Raw genomic sequence first — 16,698 nt, forward strand, 5'->3', positions numbered from 1 at the left:
AAATTTTTAACGAATTCAGTGCTGCAGTAATAAACTCTTGAACAATTATTAAACCTCCCTCTGTTTTAGGCATTCCAATTATTAACATGCACTTGCTTTAGGAAAAACAAACGACTCTTTTTACTGATTTCAGGGACTTACTGCAGAGTGCAAGCAGTCTAGTTCCCATCATCTACACTTGCTTGAGTGTTTGTAAGAACATGGGCAAGTAGTGTCACTTTAATGCTTTCTGTTGCTTCTCACGTTCCCCTTCTTGTTACATGTGTGAACAGTTGCAAGGATGCTGGGCACTAAAATACTTTTCGGAGACGACCCACTGCTGAAGGACATTATAACGATGATGAGGGTTAAAATAGAATGAAGTTTTAGACTTTGCAACATTATTCAGCAAAACAGACTCACAGCGGTTATTAAATTCATAGAAAACTTAGTTCATGCTGTTCATTTCTAAGTAATTACATTGGCAAAAATGTGTTTTCCAATGCTGCTGACTCAGGAGCTACAAAACAAAAACAGTCTCTTGTTCTCTCTCGCTTCAGATTAATGTTGGTGATGTCCAGTTATAAAATTAATTACTTAAAATCTTCAATCATTTAACTGAACCTGAGTGAATGCAGAAATAAGGGGGGGGATTTTAACTTGGTAAAGTGGGTGGCAGCAGGTGCAGCTGTGGGGGGGGGTGGTTCAATGGGCAAAAAAAAACCGAAGTATGTCGGGAAGCCGGCTCCAACCCACCGACTTCCAGGTTTAACTGACTGGCTGGGTTTCCCGGGCCTCAGGAAACCCAGCAGCTGCAACGAGGCGAGGACAGCCTTGGGGAGCACTTCTTGTGGGCCAGGAAGTGCAGGAGTACTTCCTCCCGGCCCCACAAGCTCCCCCACCATCAGACCGCCCACCCCATATAAACCCTCCCCCCACCCCACTCTCCCCCAGGGCCAGGGATCGGACCCCCCTTTGGGATCGGATTTGAAAGAGTACTGCAGCTTTTAAGAACACGGTCCATCATCAAAGACCCTACCCACCCCAGCCACAGTCTGTTCGCCCTCCTGCCATCTGGGAGACGCTACAGATGCATTCGCACCCGTACGACCAGATTTAGGAACAGCTTCTTTCCCAGGGCTGTCATCCTACTGAACTCCACAAATAAACTCTAAAGCCTGCACATCTGCCAATGCACTTTATTATGGTTATGTTTATGTTAATGTATTACAAGCCAAATGTATGTTGAATGTTTAAATGTCTTAATCTAAATGTACACTCTCGGGAGCCGCAAGCGTACATTTCGTTGTACTGCACTTGTGCACTAACAATGACAATAAAAGTTGATTTGATTTGATTTGATTTGATTAATGCAGACAAATAACAATGCAATGAATTCAGACCCACCTGTGCCCATTTCATTGCCCATGCTGGGCATGACCTCCTCTTCCACAGCAGCAGGAAAGCCATCCTCCAGTTGACCTTCAATCTTACTAATTGTCTTTGCAAGGGAGAAATTGGAAAAGTCCTCTGGAACTGCTACATCATCAGCTACGTGTAATTCAATAGTTCTGTGTTTAGCACTAAAATTAAAAAAATTAAATGTTTTAGTATTGAATTTCCTATCTCCAGTTCAGAATATGAATTTGCTCTTCTGGAACTAACACATTTAAAACTCGGACTCCCCAAAATACAAATTGTTAAGAAAAAATAAAGCTCAAATGTAGTCAAGAAATGTTCACCTAGGCATAATGTCAAATGTTTAGCAAATATTGCACCATAGAAATTAGTGGCTTAATTACTATAATTATGTACAATAGAATAAGTATAAAACATATACAAAAACTCAACAGTCTAAGAATATAATTTGTAATTCAGCTGTATACACTGTTTCAGCATCAAACTGTAATAAATCTGGTTTGAATTTATGGAGTGAAAACAAATATATATCAGCAGTATTTTCACTTATTTCAAAAGTTCATCATCCCAATTACACATCTGGCTGCTCAGACATGTGAACGCGCTTTTGACAAATTAACCCAAATGTCATTTGATATTTAGCCTTCCCAAATTGGATACACTCTTTTCCAAGAAAGGCTGTATATATCTGTTAAGGGCAGTGGGACAACCACCAACAAAATAATATTTGGGATACAGGCCAGGTATAAATTGCTATAATTGCAGCGATCCAGAGTTTAATGTAATGACTGTGTTATTACAATATACATTAAACTATTAATCTTGCCTTCGTATAGGCCAGAGGCGTTCAAACTATGGCCCATGGGTCATATGTGAGTCATAAGCCTTTGCTATTAGCCTGCAAAGCCATGGTAGTATCCCTGGTTTTACAATCCCTTGCAGCCTCCCTGCCCGCCCCCCCCCACCCACCACCCCCCCACCTCGTCCATTCCTTTTCCTGTTTTAGCCCAGTTTTCCCTCCTATTAAATAGTCAGCAGCCTGGAGAGGCTGTTTGCAATGGCACAAAGTAAATTTAAGGGAAAATCTGTTGTCACATATGCATTGAATTATTTTTTATGCCAATGCCATTGTGTGTTTGAATTTAGCAGGATTGAATTAGCTCTCATTGCTGCTCTGTCTTTGATGCATTTAAGATTTATCTACCAAGGAGCAGCACTGGGAGCAGACCTTTCCAAACGACTACTCCCACTAAAGGGAAACAAGCAAAGCCAAGGGACATGTATAAAAAACTGCACACCAGCTTTGCAAACAATTTGCCCCAGCCTTCCCAGGTTGCTAACTAAAAAGAGATGCAAGGTTAATGTTTAAATGTTGTTCGGGAAAGTCTCATGTTGTACTGGTGATGTTTGGCAGTTCCTCAAATTACTGTACCTATCACATAGGCCTTGCTCTCGCCTGACTGGAGCCGTACAAGAGTGTCCCAATGAAGGCCGCCTATCTAAGTTTCCTCCTCCTTGATTAGAGACATCTGGCCATTGTTTGGTATCTCCCCCAGCAACTGGATGAGACTGGGAATTCACAGGAATTGGTGATCAAACTTGTGCCCCATGACTAGCAGTTCTCGCTTGTGATCCAATGTGTTATAATACCCACAATGTTACTTTCTTTTTTAAGAACTATTGTACAATTATTTCCTCTGTTAAAGTGGTTAAATGGACATGCTACTTTAATCTAAAATTGTTACACGAGTTAAAGAAAATGTTACTTTTATCTTAGAATTGTCACAAAATTCCAATTTTACTGCCCTCCCCACAAAAAAGCCTGATCATATTTTATAACATAACTAATGTAACAAGGCCTCTTTAAATTATTTATAATGTAACTTTACTGAAAGTAGTGCAAAGTAGATAGTATATGGTATCCAATCACAAAACTATGCACACTCTAAAGCAAAGGTGTACCACTGAGCAGAAGAAAAGCAGGAGGAGTTCATAAATACTGAATTTTAACTCAAAGCAGTCGTAATTTAAGAACAAATGCAAAATTACTATCACAATGCACAGGAGGACATAGAAATGAATGAATGAACTTAATTTTGGCCTTTACTCTGGCAATACATTTTTAACTTAGCCTATTGTACTTGCTTATATGCAAAAAAAATTAATATGGTGTATTAACCAGCTGGCCCAGTGCACTGATGTATCAACATACTTCAACACAGAGTGTTAGGGTGTAGATCTAAACTAACTATTTCATCCATGGTGAATTTCTGATCTCAGTCAGGTTATCCACAGAGAAAAGTGTTTCTCCACAGGGAAAAATGATCAAATTGAATAGAAAACGGGTCACTGCTGTTTTTGCATATTCCTTAGTGAATGGTTATAAATACAATGGGAACAGTAGCATAGTGGTTATGTTATTGGGCTAGTAATCCAGAGGCCTGGACTAATGATCGGCGAGACATGAGTTCAAATCCCACCATGGCAGCTGGGGAATTTAAATTCAGTTAATTAAATCAATAAAAGCTAGTATCAGCAATGGTGAGCATGTAACTACCACATTGTTGTGAAAACCCATCTGATTCACGAATGTCCTTTAGGGAAGGAAATCTGCCTGTGTGACTTCAGACCCACAGCAATGTGGTTGCCCTTAAATGGCCTAGCAAGCCACTCAGTTGTCTCAAACTGCTACGACACACCATACAGACTGCAGCAGTTCAAGAAGGTGACTCACCACCACCAATTAGGGATGGGCAATAAATGCTGGCCTTGCCAGCGATGCCCACATCGCGTGAATAATTTTTTAAAAATTGATTAAAGGTCTGGGCAAAAGTCTGTTCTAGGCATGGCCATAGATTGGGCCTAAAGAAGGGAAGAAAATATAACCACTGGAAAATAAATAAAAGCAAAGGATCAGTGTAGAGAAAACACAATTAAGAAATTACATTAGTGTATACTAGTCAAGATTAGCCACTGCCGAACAATGTTACTGTCATGATAATCTAGATCAGTATGACAATCCAAATTATGTGTCAAAATAATTCTTATAAGAAATAAGGGTCAGGGAAATACCCCGATACATTACATAAAACATTACTATCACTTAATTTTTTTTTAAATTGTTTAGCCATCATATATAGCCATCAGACTACCAACACAAGTAACACACTCAGGAACTGCTATACTGGCAATCCTTGTATAAAAACTACAGTAAGGTGAGGGGTTGTGGTTATAGATGCCTTTCTGATTAATCTTTTAAAAACAAAAGTGAAAGATTATCGTTTGAATAGTGGATAACTGTCTTTAATCCCCATAACTTGCAGCCACTTCTCCTCTCCCCATCCTGCACTTCCATTCAAACACAAGTAGCACAAAGCAATCTGGAAGCTAAATAAAAATAGATTTTTTTAGCACCGTGGTGTTATGAAATGTGCTTACTATGTATTAGCATCAAATATGCACTGCACAAATAATATTTTGCTTGTAGGGTTTTCCAAATACTCAATGCTAAATTAAATTTATGGTATAGAGATGTTGAAAACGTTACCTTGTCATTTTCTTTCCTTTATTTGCTGAACATGGTCTGCTTTGCTGTGTGCTTTTCAATCCAAACTTACTTTTGTTCTGAAGTACACAACGAAAAAACCCACAATTAGTCCCACTAAATGGTGAGTACTTCAAGGTCCATCTAGAACATTATGTACTAGATGGACCTAGATGTACAATCTTGTACATTAGCAGTTTCTTTCGTTTGATAGTATTTAAAGTTAGAATTGACCAAATACATTCAAAAAGTCTGAAAACTCCATAAAGGGAACTCTCCCTAAACAGAAACAGTAGGAAATAGGCAGTGTAAAAGCACCTTAAAACTCACGAGACTCTGCTACTATGGGGGTGATTTTGTCAATGGGGAGTTTTTCGAAGCGGGACTCCCACTTGTTGGGTTTCAGTCCCGCCTCCAACAACTTCGGGCCAACCCACGCTATTTTCCCTTGATTGACCTTGTTAAGCCCACCCAGCGGGCTTAGCAGGCCAATTAAGGGAAAGCCGGTTGCAGAGAACGTCAACGTATGACGTTTCATCTGTCAAAAATCTGTGAAGCTGTCAAACAGTGACATTCTCTGTAGTTTGATGAGGTCTTGAATTCAAGGCCTCATCAAACTTCTTTCTTTTGCAGAAATGAGATGGTTGTTGCATTGGAGAATGCAACGGCCATCTGTCATCTCCAACGCGGAAGTCCAAGACTCTCCACATACACACCAACTGAAGCCTGCAGGAAGAAACAACTGAAGCCTGCAGGAAGAAACAAAGGTAAGTACACTTCAACTAACACTTTGCACTTACCTCAGATACTCACCTCTCTGCTCTTGCACCCATCACTTACCTTCACAGCACACTTTTGCAACCCCCGACCCCCGCAGACCCCCTACTCGCCTCGCTGACCTGGCGGGTTTCAGAGCCTTCGGGAAGCCCGCACTTTTGAGGGCAAAAAGGGGATAATCCTATTTTCTGACTGTTAACTACCTGTTAATAGGCTTTAATCCCTTCCCGCCTCCAAGGAGACAAGACCCGGCGCAGGACGGCTACCCGCCTCCCAGGAAAATGGCATGGAGGCAGGACGGGCACCCGCCCCCAAATTATGCCATTTTCCCAGCAGTCCTGCCTCCATACCCGCCTCCCTAGGACTGGCAAGATCGCACCCTTAGTGTCAACTGCTCTCTTTGATTATCAATAGTTTTGTTCAATCATTTCAAAGTTCAGAAAAGTAGTTTAATAAAGTTGCTCTAGAAACACTCATTGCCTAACATTGTATTGCATAACATACTCTTGTTTTAATACGATGGAGCTGAGCCCTTAAAATTATCTGTTTGGATCATCTTTTTCTTAAGGTAAAAGCTCCCTAATGAGGCCTAACTCTGTGCTTCAATTCACAGTAAAAGTGACTGTAGCATTAGACTGATCCCATTAAAACTGTCAGCTTTTTTTTTTTTTTTATTCGTTCATGGGATGTGGGCGTCAGTGGCAAAGCCAGCATTTATTGCCTATCCCTAATTGCCCTTGAGAAGTGAGCCACCTTCCTGAACCGCTGCAGTCCTTGTGGTGAAGGTACTCCCAGTGCTGTTAGGGAGGGAGTTCCAGGATTTGGACCCAACGGCAGTGAAAGAACGGTGCTATATTTCCTAGTCAGGATGGTGTGTGACTTGGAGGTGGTGGTGTTGCCATGCGCCTACTGCCCTTGTCCTTCTAGGTGGTAGAGGTTGTGGGTTTGGGAGGTGCTGTCGAAGAAGCCTTGGCAAATTGCTGCAGAGCATCTTGTAGATGGTACACACTGCAGCCATGTTGCACCAGTGGTGTAGGGAGTGAATGTTTAAGGTGGTAGATGGAGTGCCGATCAAGCGGACTGCTTTTTCCAGGATGGTGTTGAGTATCACTGTCACCTTTTGATAAGTCTTGCATACATTTTCCAAAATACATTTGAGTCAATAAGAATAAATGATTCCCAATGCTTTCTTAAACCAAAAGTATTTTGAAAGAGTTACAAATGCGGCAATACAGTGTTTTGCTAAATTTGTGGAAAAAATTATTTTAAAGTTATTCTCTGTTTGATCTCTCCTCTCCCACCACCACACAACATGCATCTTAGCAAAAACAGGCAAGCTACTTGGTATCTGCCATGGCTACTAAACTCTGAAACTAGCTGATAGGAAGTGCCCAAAATAATTAAAGTGAGAGTTTCCCAACCATCACTTTCTGTGGTAAATGACTGGCCTTGGTGCGTCCCCACAGCAATAGGGCTCAAATTCATAATTCAGCACGAAGAGGGTTTCTAAGCAAACTGTACATTTGAGAGAAAATATCTAACTACTGGATATCGTTAAAAACGAGCTCAGGTCCTATTCTGGCCATTTGAGAGGGTCACTCCACTTGTCACCTTCTAGTAACTTGACTGGTGTGTGGGAATCATGCAACTCATGCTTCCATCATTCTCCCAGTGATCGGATTCCATGCAATACTGCAGGACAACATTTTAACCAACTTCTTTTCTCTTCTCCCCTCCACCCACCCCACCCCCAACCCTCCTGTAGTGGCAGCCTCTCCTTTGCTTCTTGCCGACCTTGCTACCATCTTGATCTCACTGATATCCCACAACACATGCATCCTCAGCCGAATGCCTGCATGAATCTGACACTTTTCTTCACCAATATGTTAAATTCGAATCTCTTGTCTTTTTTAAAAATGTAGGATTTCTAATCTTAGAAAATGCGATCAAAGTTTGTCTGAAATGTAGAGACGGATATAATGGGAGTGAATAAAAAAACAAATAAATAAATTAATCAATCAGCAATGGGCACCATTCCCAACAGCACAAAAACATGTCTTTCAGCAAAGCAAGCCATGTTATCTTATAAAATGGCAGCAATCCGAGAACAAAAAAAAAATGAAAAGTTTCTTATTACCTTTAAAGCAGGTTATCCACAGCAAGACTGTGATTAGAAAGTATGGGCAGCTCAGTAGGAAATCACAGTGTGAACTTCATATACAAGCGGTCCTTGCAAAAGGCCAGCATGACATTGTCATGTAGGTGTGGAGGCCCAAAAAATATCAGGACTCAAAGACCAGTTTAAGTTTCCAAACTCAAGAAAGGGACAGATCTGTGCAGAGGACGGATATTTCTAATATGGAATGTGTACGTTTAATTTTTTTTTATAAATGTGTTTAATAATTACATAAGTTTTATATTAAGCGTGTATACTGGGATGGATGAAGAACCAATGTGGCCTCTCAAAATAAAAATCACTGATTTGATTGTTTTTGAAGTGGTTGCCTATATTCATGGACTGTGTTTTAGTGAATGGAAAGAGGTAGTGAGGAAACAGAACCAATCAGTATGCTTTGCACCCTATGGAATTTGAAAAAAATCCCACATTCTATGGATGAAAGACAAATACAAAAATGTTAATTAAATAGATACTTATAATTCTATATACTTATAATTACATTACAATTGGTGATATATATTTGTAATTGAATACATTTAGATTTATAATTGGATATCTATTTACAATAATTTTATATATATTTTATAATACATTAGATATATTTATAGCTAATGTACATTTTATATAATTTAATACATTTATATAATTGCATATTTTTCTATAATGTATATTTTATGTATGTTATATTGTATATTGTGTGTTTCTTAATTTCAACTACTGAATTTCTCTTGTGTAACTGCAGAACAGAGAAAAAGCACCTTTATTTATGTAGCTGCAATGTGCAAATACCCAATCTTTATTTATGTAACATCACAGGATATCCATTAATATTTTAACAGAGCTATTGAAAGCATGTTCGAGCAGGAGTTTTAAATGCTTGGCTGTCTAGTCTATTCATGGAGAAATTTGAGCATCATATACATCCAAACGGGATTACCTGCTGTTTTGTGGAGCCTCTAACATGATGCCATTGTCTCATCGCAAATATTATTCTCATAAATATTCATGGTGATCATTCAAGTTATTGAATAAATTAGAGTTGTTTTCTCACATGGGTACAAAGAAGGTACTGCAATGTTTAAAGTACAGTAGAGTGAGTAGTAGACATTACTGATCACTTACTGGTCCTCTAGCATTATTAATAGCGCTTTTACATGGAATACTACATGGGAGCTATTTTTTCTTAACTCTTAATTATATGCATTCAGGAAGAGTTAGAACATCTGATGGAAATTAGAAACCTGTGATAAACAGACCATCTGCTTACTTATTAGTAAATTCATACAACTGCTGCATATTCTAAATCAAGTTACAAATCATCAACATTTATTGGTAGAGGTAACATAAATAATCTATGATTGGTCATATATAATCAATATATATTGGCGGCTCAAAACAATGAGTAATTCTTTATTTTAAATTATGTACCAATATCATCCTTGGTTAAATTACCTCAAACTTGCAAGAATATGCAGAGTGAAAAGCCATTTTTTAAAACACACGACTATTATTTGATGGACTAGTAACATCAAGTGTCAGAAAGTAGGTAGTGTACCAGAGATAAGCATTCACCTTATCTTATTGCAGTAAAGTAGTTTTACTATTACACGCTCAGCAGTCTATATCCTTTTTTGCTTTCAATATTTTAAAAGCTCTAAATACTGATTTACATTAAAAGATTAATGACAAAATCACAAATACCATGACCCTCCCCAATGACTGCTGTTGTAATGAACCATACAAACTAGGAAGGCACCAGGTTATAACCCCAGTCTGTACTGAGTTAGTTGTTTTCAGGAAGGGTAACAGCAGGAGTGTTACAATTAGTAGCACTCTCGCCGGAGTCAGAAGGTTGTGGGTTCAAGTCCCACTCCAGAGGCTTGAACACAAAATCTAGGCCGGCACTCAAGTGCAGTACTGAGGGAGTGCACTGCTGCATCTGTGGAACGATATCCGGCTTAAGTCACCACCTTCAGGAGTGAACAAATAAACTTGCATTTATACCAGACTTTATCACCATGACACTCAGGAAGTGTCACGGTGATTTACATTCAATGAACTACTTTTGAAGTGGGGAGAAAAGTTTTTTTTAAATCCTTAAATTTACTTAATCACAATATTGCAAATTTATTCAATTAACTAAATCACTGTTTCACTGTTATAGGCTCTTTTCAGTAAGCCTCTTGTAGTTAATTATGATTGTTGTATGCAATCAGTTTTGTTCACAAGACAGCATAAAAACAAATTTATCAGAACTTCAGTACTGGGTTGCTGATAATATTTTTAAAATTTGGGACAATTCAGGCACAATAAATATATAAACCTGAAATTTTAATTTTCTGTACATTTGCACTGATTTTTCAAAAAGAAAAATGAAAATGGGATAATCAGATGAGTGGAGCAGTTTGCATGCTCTGCTGTATGTGTTCATATTTCTGCTATAAATAGAGCAACACAAACAGGCACTCACTAGCATGCTTGCACAGCTTGTATTTATTTTTTACTTCCTATTTTTATAAATTATTTTTCTCCTGCTTTGATTGGTCAACAGTTTCCCTTCCATCCATATCAGTGTCTCCCTGGAAAACCTGGCTGAAATTAGAAACTATCCAATTAGAAAACTTGCATTTACTGTATATAGCACCTTAAAGGCACATCCTAAAGCACTTCACGAAGGCGGGAAGAAAATGGATGCCAAGCCAAAGGAGGAGACATTAGGACGGGTAACCAAAAACTTGATCAAGGAGGTAGGTTTTAAGGAAGGACTTAAAGGAAGACAGAGAGGTGGATAGGGGGAAAAGTTTAGAAAGGGAATTCCAGACAGCAGGAACGCGATAACTGAAGGCCAACCATGGGACGAGGGGGAACAAGAAGTCAGAGTCAGAGGAACAGAGAGCTCAGAGGAATAGGGGTCGTAGAACTGGAGGAGGTTATGGAGGTAGGGAGGGGCAATGCCATGGAGGGATTTAAAGACAAGGGCAAAATTTTTTAACTTGATGCATTATTATCAGTTTATCGATACATTTCAAATGTACTGTATCAATGCACCTACACATTGTGCTGTTATCTAACCAGGGCCTTTGATATAGACGTTTTTGGGGACCAAATCCTTTTGCTGAACATGATGATGAATTGAGCTGTAAAAGAATCCAGTTCTGACCAGTTGCTTTACTGTTTCCAGGGCCGAATACACTGGTAAGCAGTTATCAATGAACAGATTACCAGAACGTGCAGTGGGTATGCAATTGTTGTCGTCCTTTAAAAAGAGAACTTGATATCTTCCTGAGTGAAGAGGACATTTCCAGCTATGGAACATTAAGTTGTTAGTTAGCTGCGATTATGATTAGCAATGAGCTACTATAGTCTCCTTAAGCCTTGCCTGATTGCCTTAGGAAGTTCGAAAAGCATTTCCCTAAATTGGCTGCAATTATGCCTCTCACAGGAGACTGCGTGGTTAAGGAGTAAGTAAATGGTGTATGTGGTTGGCACCATATCTGGATGGGCTGGGCTTGTTGGACCTGATGGTCTTTTCCTGTCCTTTTCATATGTTAGTATGTGAAGGGAAATCTATGAAAAACAGTTTCAGTCTCTAATTTCAACACACATTTTAAATTTCTCCAAATCTTTAATAACTTATCACATTTAATACTGATGAGCATCATTGAGCTTTAAAATTCTACCCAAGATACTCCGGTTAAATTACATTTGTTTCCAGACCTAATATGTATGATATTTGAAAAAGCTAGGCACACATTTATGTTAATATACCTTTGTTACTTTATTTTCAAAGGATGGTCCATCAGAAGAAAGAAATTCTCTGGGGGGAAAAATAGCAGTATATTAATACATACTTTTATACTGGTTAACATGCTCTATTGATTATTTGTTAAATAGATAGGGCAAATTATCCCATCCAAATACTAAACGACCATAATTAGAGACTCATTCTCTTAGATCATCCTGCACAGGGGGACTGCTATTACATGCAAGTTGGCATATTAGTTGTAGTAGTCAATATATATGTTACTGTATTAAATTGTGCAACAACCTGATATCTCAAGCACTTAGCTCTCAACTTTAAGGTCAATGTTTATTTTTGAGTTCACGGCTCGACTTCACTCAAACTCACTTTCCTTGGGTTGGACAAGTTTAGTTAGGTCATAATTGGACTGATGAGTTGCACATCATGTGGAAGTTAAGTCCTATTTCTCAGGAGGTGGGGAAAAAACATAGCACCATCTGGTTTTCTGCACTCAGATGTCGCCTCCTATTAGCTGAACATAAACCAGCATTTTTACAGTGGTGAACTCGAAGTCACACGATCTAATCTAAAGGCAGATCAGTGGTGATGAGCAGTCTCCAAACACAGAAAATGGGAGAAAGAATACATTAGCACAGGAACTGATAGAAATTCTGTTAAACATAACTCTTTTTGAAGGCTGAGATGCTGGCTTTTTGCTGCCCGTGTCCTAACTCACACCAAGTCCCGTTCACCCATCACCCCTGTGCTCGCTGAACTACGTTGGCTCCCAGTTAAGCAACGCCTCGATTTTAAAATTCCCATCCTTGTTTTCAAATCCCTCCATGGCTTCGCCCCTCCCTATCTCTAATCTCCTCCAGCCCCACAACCCTCCGAGATATCTGCTCTCCTCCAATTCTGGCCTTTTGAGCATCCCCGATTTCAACTGCTCCACTATTGGCAGCCGTGCCTTCAGCTGCCAAGGCCCTAAGCTCTGGAATTCCCTCCCTAAACCTCTCCAGCTCTCTATCCTCCTTTAAGACACTCGTTAAAACCTACCTCTTTGACCAAGCTTTTGGTCATCTGCCCTAATATCTCCTTATGTGGCTCGGTGTCAATTTTTGTTCGAGAAGCGCCTTGGGATGTTTTACTACGTTAAAGGCGTTATATAAATGCAAGATGTTGTTGTAGTTTCTTCCTTTTCCTTCTGAGTCTCCCTACACGTCACATCAGTATCCACGGCTGTGCAGTAGAGGCAGGCTGATGGCCTGCTCCGATGCTTTCAACAGTACTGCTCTGAAACCTGTCACTACAAGGTATGCAACAGAAGATGTGGCAAGTCTCCCTGTAGTTTCCCTCCCTCACCATGGGGAAGCACCGAGCTTTTGCCCGACACCGGCACAGAAGGGTGTTTCTGAGATCAGTAACTCAATGTGTGGAGAATTATGAGCGAAAACTTCTTCACTTCAACATTGTAAACTATGTAATTTATGTCACCAAATAAAAACAGGATATCATATGTTGCAGGTTATCTGATGTTTTTTCTTAGCAGAAGATGGCACTACAATCTCATGTGGTTAATTGTTGATGGAAATTAAACTAAACCTGATCATTTGAAGGCCAATAAAGAGGTCACATGTTGTTATTCTATTAGTTCCTCCCACACAAGCAACAAAGTTATCATACCATTGTTGTCAGACAACATTAAAACTCAAGTTCATGAACATAAACTAGTTCCTGGTGGAAATATAAATGTAAAACAATTTTTTTTTAACCTGGGAAAATGCCATGTTCATTACCTATCAACTCTTGACAACATTCCTAACTAGGTTATTCAGAATTAAATTAAGCTAGTTTGTGCCTATATAATTAGTGTCATGTAGTTGGAGAAATTTGGTGCAAGAAATTTGGATACAAGAAATTTGCATACATAAAAAAAAGTATGCTGAGGTAAGATAAGAAAGTGTGACCCAGACAGTGTAACAAAACCGCAAGTGAGACATACTGTTTTTATAATACTAGGTGAGTCAGAGAGAGATGAGGGAGGAAAGCTTGTAAAGGAGAGTAAGAAAATGGCAGAAATACTACACAAGTATTTTGCCTCAGTTATCAGAGGAAATGGAAATTGAAACTATTGATATACATGAGGTGGGCGTAGAACAGTTAGTGGAGGCTATTATTTACAGAGATGGTATTAAAGAAATGACTCAAACTTAAGGTCGACAAACCACCAAGACCTGAGTGTGTAGAACCAAGGATCCTGAGAGAAACTGGGGAAGAAATAGCAGAGCCTCTGACTATAATTTTCTAAAACTCTGTGGAAAGGAAAACTATGGCACAGGATTTGAGGCCAGCAAACATGACCCACCTCTTCAAAAAAAGGTGACAGGGATAACCTAGGAAATTATAAGCGAATATGGGTTAATTACTAAGCAACTGGAGAATCATGAGCAGTTAGCACAAATTTCTAAACAGCGAGTCACATATTCAAGAATTCTTTGAAGTAACTCAGAGGATTGTTAAAAGAAATGCACTGGATGCAGTTCATATGGATTTTCAAAAATCATTTGATAAAGTACCACAAAAGAGAATTATGCCAAAGATAATGGTCCATGAAATTAAGGGGAATGTGGTCACATGCATGGAGAGATGGCTGGAGGGCAGAAAGCAAAGGGTAGGAGTAAAACAACATTTCTTAGCACGGTAGGGTGTTGTGTTCCACAGGGGTCCATGTTGGGGCTGCTCTTATTTACTATAAACGTAAATGATGTGGAATTCAGAATTGAAGGAATAATACTGAAATTTGCTGATGACACCAAATTGGGAGCAGAGTTAATTGTGACCAAGCGTGTGAAAGCAGGAGGACATAAAAAAGATGAGCAGGATGGGCAGTCATGTGGCAGATGCAGTTCAATCTAAAAAAAAGTTAAGCAATAGACTTTAAAGTAAGAGTAGGAAAGGAAATCATTTAAAATCTTACCATTTAAATGTGAGTAGAGGAGCAAAGGGATCTTGCTGTACAGATACACAGGTCATTAAAGATGACAAACAGAATCCTTGGTTTTGTATTTAGAGGCAAAGAATGTAAAAGCAAGAGGACAAGACCGGAGTTAGATTGCAACTGGAATATTGCGTACAGTTTTTGGCACCGCATTAAAGAATGGATATAAAAGCAATAGAAGAGATGCAGCATAGGCTCACTAGAATGACACTGAGAATAAGGAGCTATAGTTATGAAGAAAGATTTGAGACATCAGAAAGTGGTCCCTGATTTGATCCCTGGTTTATGCAGAGTTAATTCATCTCAGCCAAATTGGGGGAGGGAATAGTTTATTTAGCCTCAATGTCCCTGGACAATGGAGAGAAAACCTTCGCCACACTTTCCATATTACCCAGGAACTCCTGCTGGAAGTGCACACGTGGATGTTGGCGAAGGGTTGGGTTCTGCTGTTATGACCCATGGTCGTATAGTCTAGTTACATTCAGTGTTCCGATTGACAGATGAACAGCTATTTTGCAAGGTACCAGATAGTCACCAACATTTGTGGAACAGTATCCTAGTGTCAGCCATGGCTCTCTCACGTCTGAGTCGAGAAAGTTGTGGGTTCAAGTCCCACTCCAGAGACTTGAGCACAAAGAAATCTAGGCTGACACTCCAGTGCAGTACTGAGGGAGTACTGAGGCAGTGCTGCACTGTTGGAGGTACCATCTTTCAGATGAGACCTTAAACATCTGCTCGCTCAGGTGGATGTAAAAGATCCCGTGGCACTATTTCGAAGAAGACCAGGGAGTTCTCCCCAGAGTCCTGGCCAATGTTTATCCCTCAATCAACATCATTTAAAAAAAATTATCTGGTCATTATCACATTTGTGAGCTTGCTGTGCGCAAATTGGCTGCCGCGTTCCCTACATTACAACAGTGACTACACTCCAAAAGTACTTCATTGGCTGTAAAGCACTTTGGGGCATCCTGAGGTCGTGAAAGGCGCTATAGAAATGCAAGTATTTATTTTATCAGTCACATCCTTAGGGGTGAGGAGAGAAAAGTGAAAGGGGCTGGGGTTGGGGATTTAATTTTTAAATCATTCTTTAACTGTTTCTGTGGCATGTTACTGAGCCATATAGATCAGAACGATCCCAGGTCAGAGTTAGTTGGTCTTGGCACTTATGGGGACACTAAAAATGGCCTCAGCATCACCTGAGGTAGGGAGGATATGAATATAAAAGTCAGACAGGGTTCATGCACCTGATCACAGTTCAATGCCACTGCTGAAAAAGTGCATCGGTGTGTGAATTGGTGAGAACTGGCCTCAGCAATGATGCCCTCCATGATCAAATAAGCTACTGGCATTCACTTTCTAGGCTTTTATAAAGAATGGCTCTATGGGCAAGGTACTGAAGGGTAGTCAACAACCATGGAACTCCATTAGAACAGGAGGTAGCTTCAGAAAGTAAGTGGCTCGAGGAAATACTTGCACACATAATTCGTTCTCAAAAGTCTCACTGATTAGCAGTGACTAGTAGAAGACAATTTGATTAACAAAATCAACTTCACAATGTAAATCTCAGTTGATAGTCTAAAATTCAGGCTTACAATTTATCACAAAAAGTAAACAGGTATGCAGTTTGATATCCAGCAATGCATGTATCTTAGTTAAGATTTCAGAAAACAATCTATGTGTACTGGTACAATAGCCCACTCAATTCAATGTCAACAGTAGTCACAGATTCATAATATTTAAATAGTTTATCAAAGAACTGCCCTGCAAAACCTATATATTTGTTAAAACCCAAATAAACTTAAAAGACTACTTACAACTACTGTAGTTTAAGCTTTTTTGACGGTCTGAGTGGTGCAGTGATAGAATCAAAGTCTCAGAGTCATAGAGTTATACAACACAGAAAGAGGCCCTTCGGCCCATCGTGTCCGCGCCGGCCATCAAGCCCTGTCTATTCTAATCCCATTTTCCAGCACTTGGTCCGTAGCCTTGTATGCTATGGCGTTTCAAGTGCTCATCTAAATGCTTCTTGAATGTTGAGGGTTCCTGCCTCTACCACCCTT

The 16,698-nt window shown here is 39.5% G+C and overlaps 1 protein-coding gene across 1 annotated transcript in view; it reads right to left on the bottom strand.

Moving 5' to 3' along the window:
• The window catches only part of tex9 (testis expressed 9), a 59,825-nt gene that overhangs the window by 34,541 nt on the left and 8,586 nt on the right, over nt 1-16,698 (bottom strand). Inside the window, exons 5-7 of the mRNA XM_085968758.1 lie at nt 11,667-11,715; nt 4,946-5,022; nt 1,387-1,562 (exon numbers count right to left, since the gene is read on the bottom strand). Coding sequence (XP_085824884.1) covers nt 1,387-1,562; nt 4,946-5,022; nt 11,667-11,715 — 302 coding nt within the window. The remainder of the gene's footprint in view (nt 1-1,386; nt 1,563-4,945; nt 5,023-11,666; nt 11,716-16,698) is intronic.

The sequence above is a fragment of the Somniosus microcephalus genome, chromosome 27, assembly GCF_052327205.1.
Source record: "Somniosus microcephalus isolate GS21.2 chromosome 27, FLI_Smic_1.0, whole genome shotgun sequence".
Taxonomy (NCBI): Eukaryota; Metazoa; Chordata; class Chondrichthyes; order Squaliformes; family Somniosidae; genus Somniosus; species Somniosus microcephalus.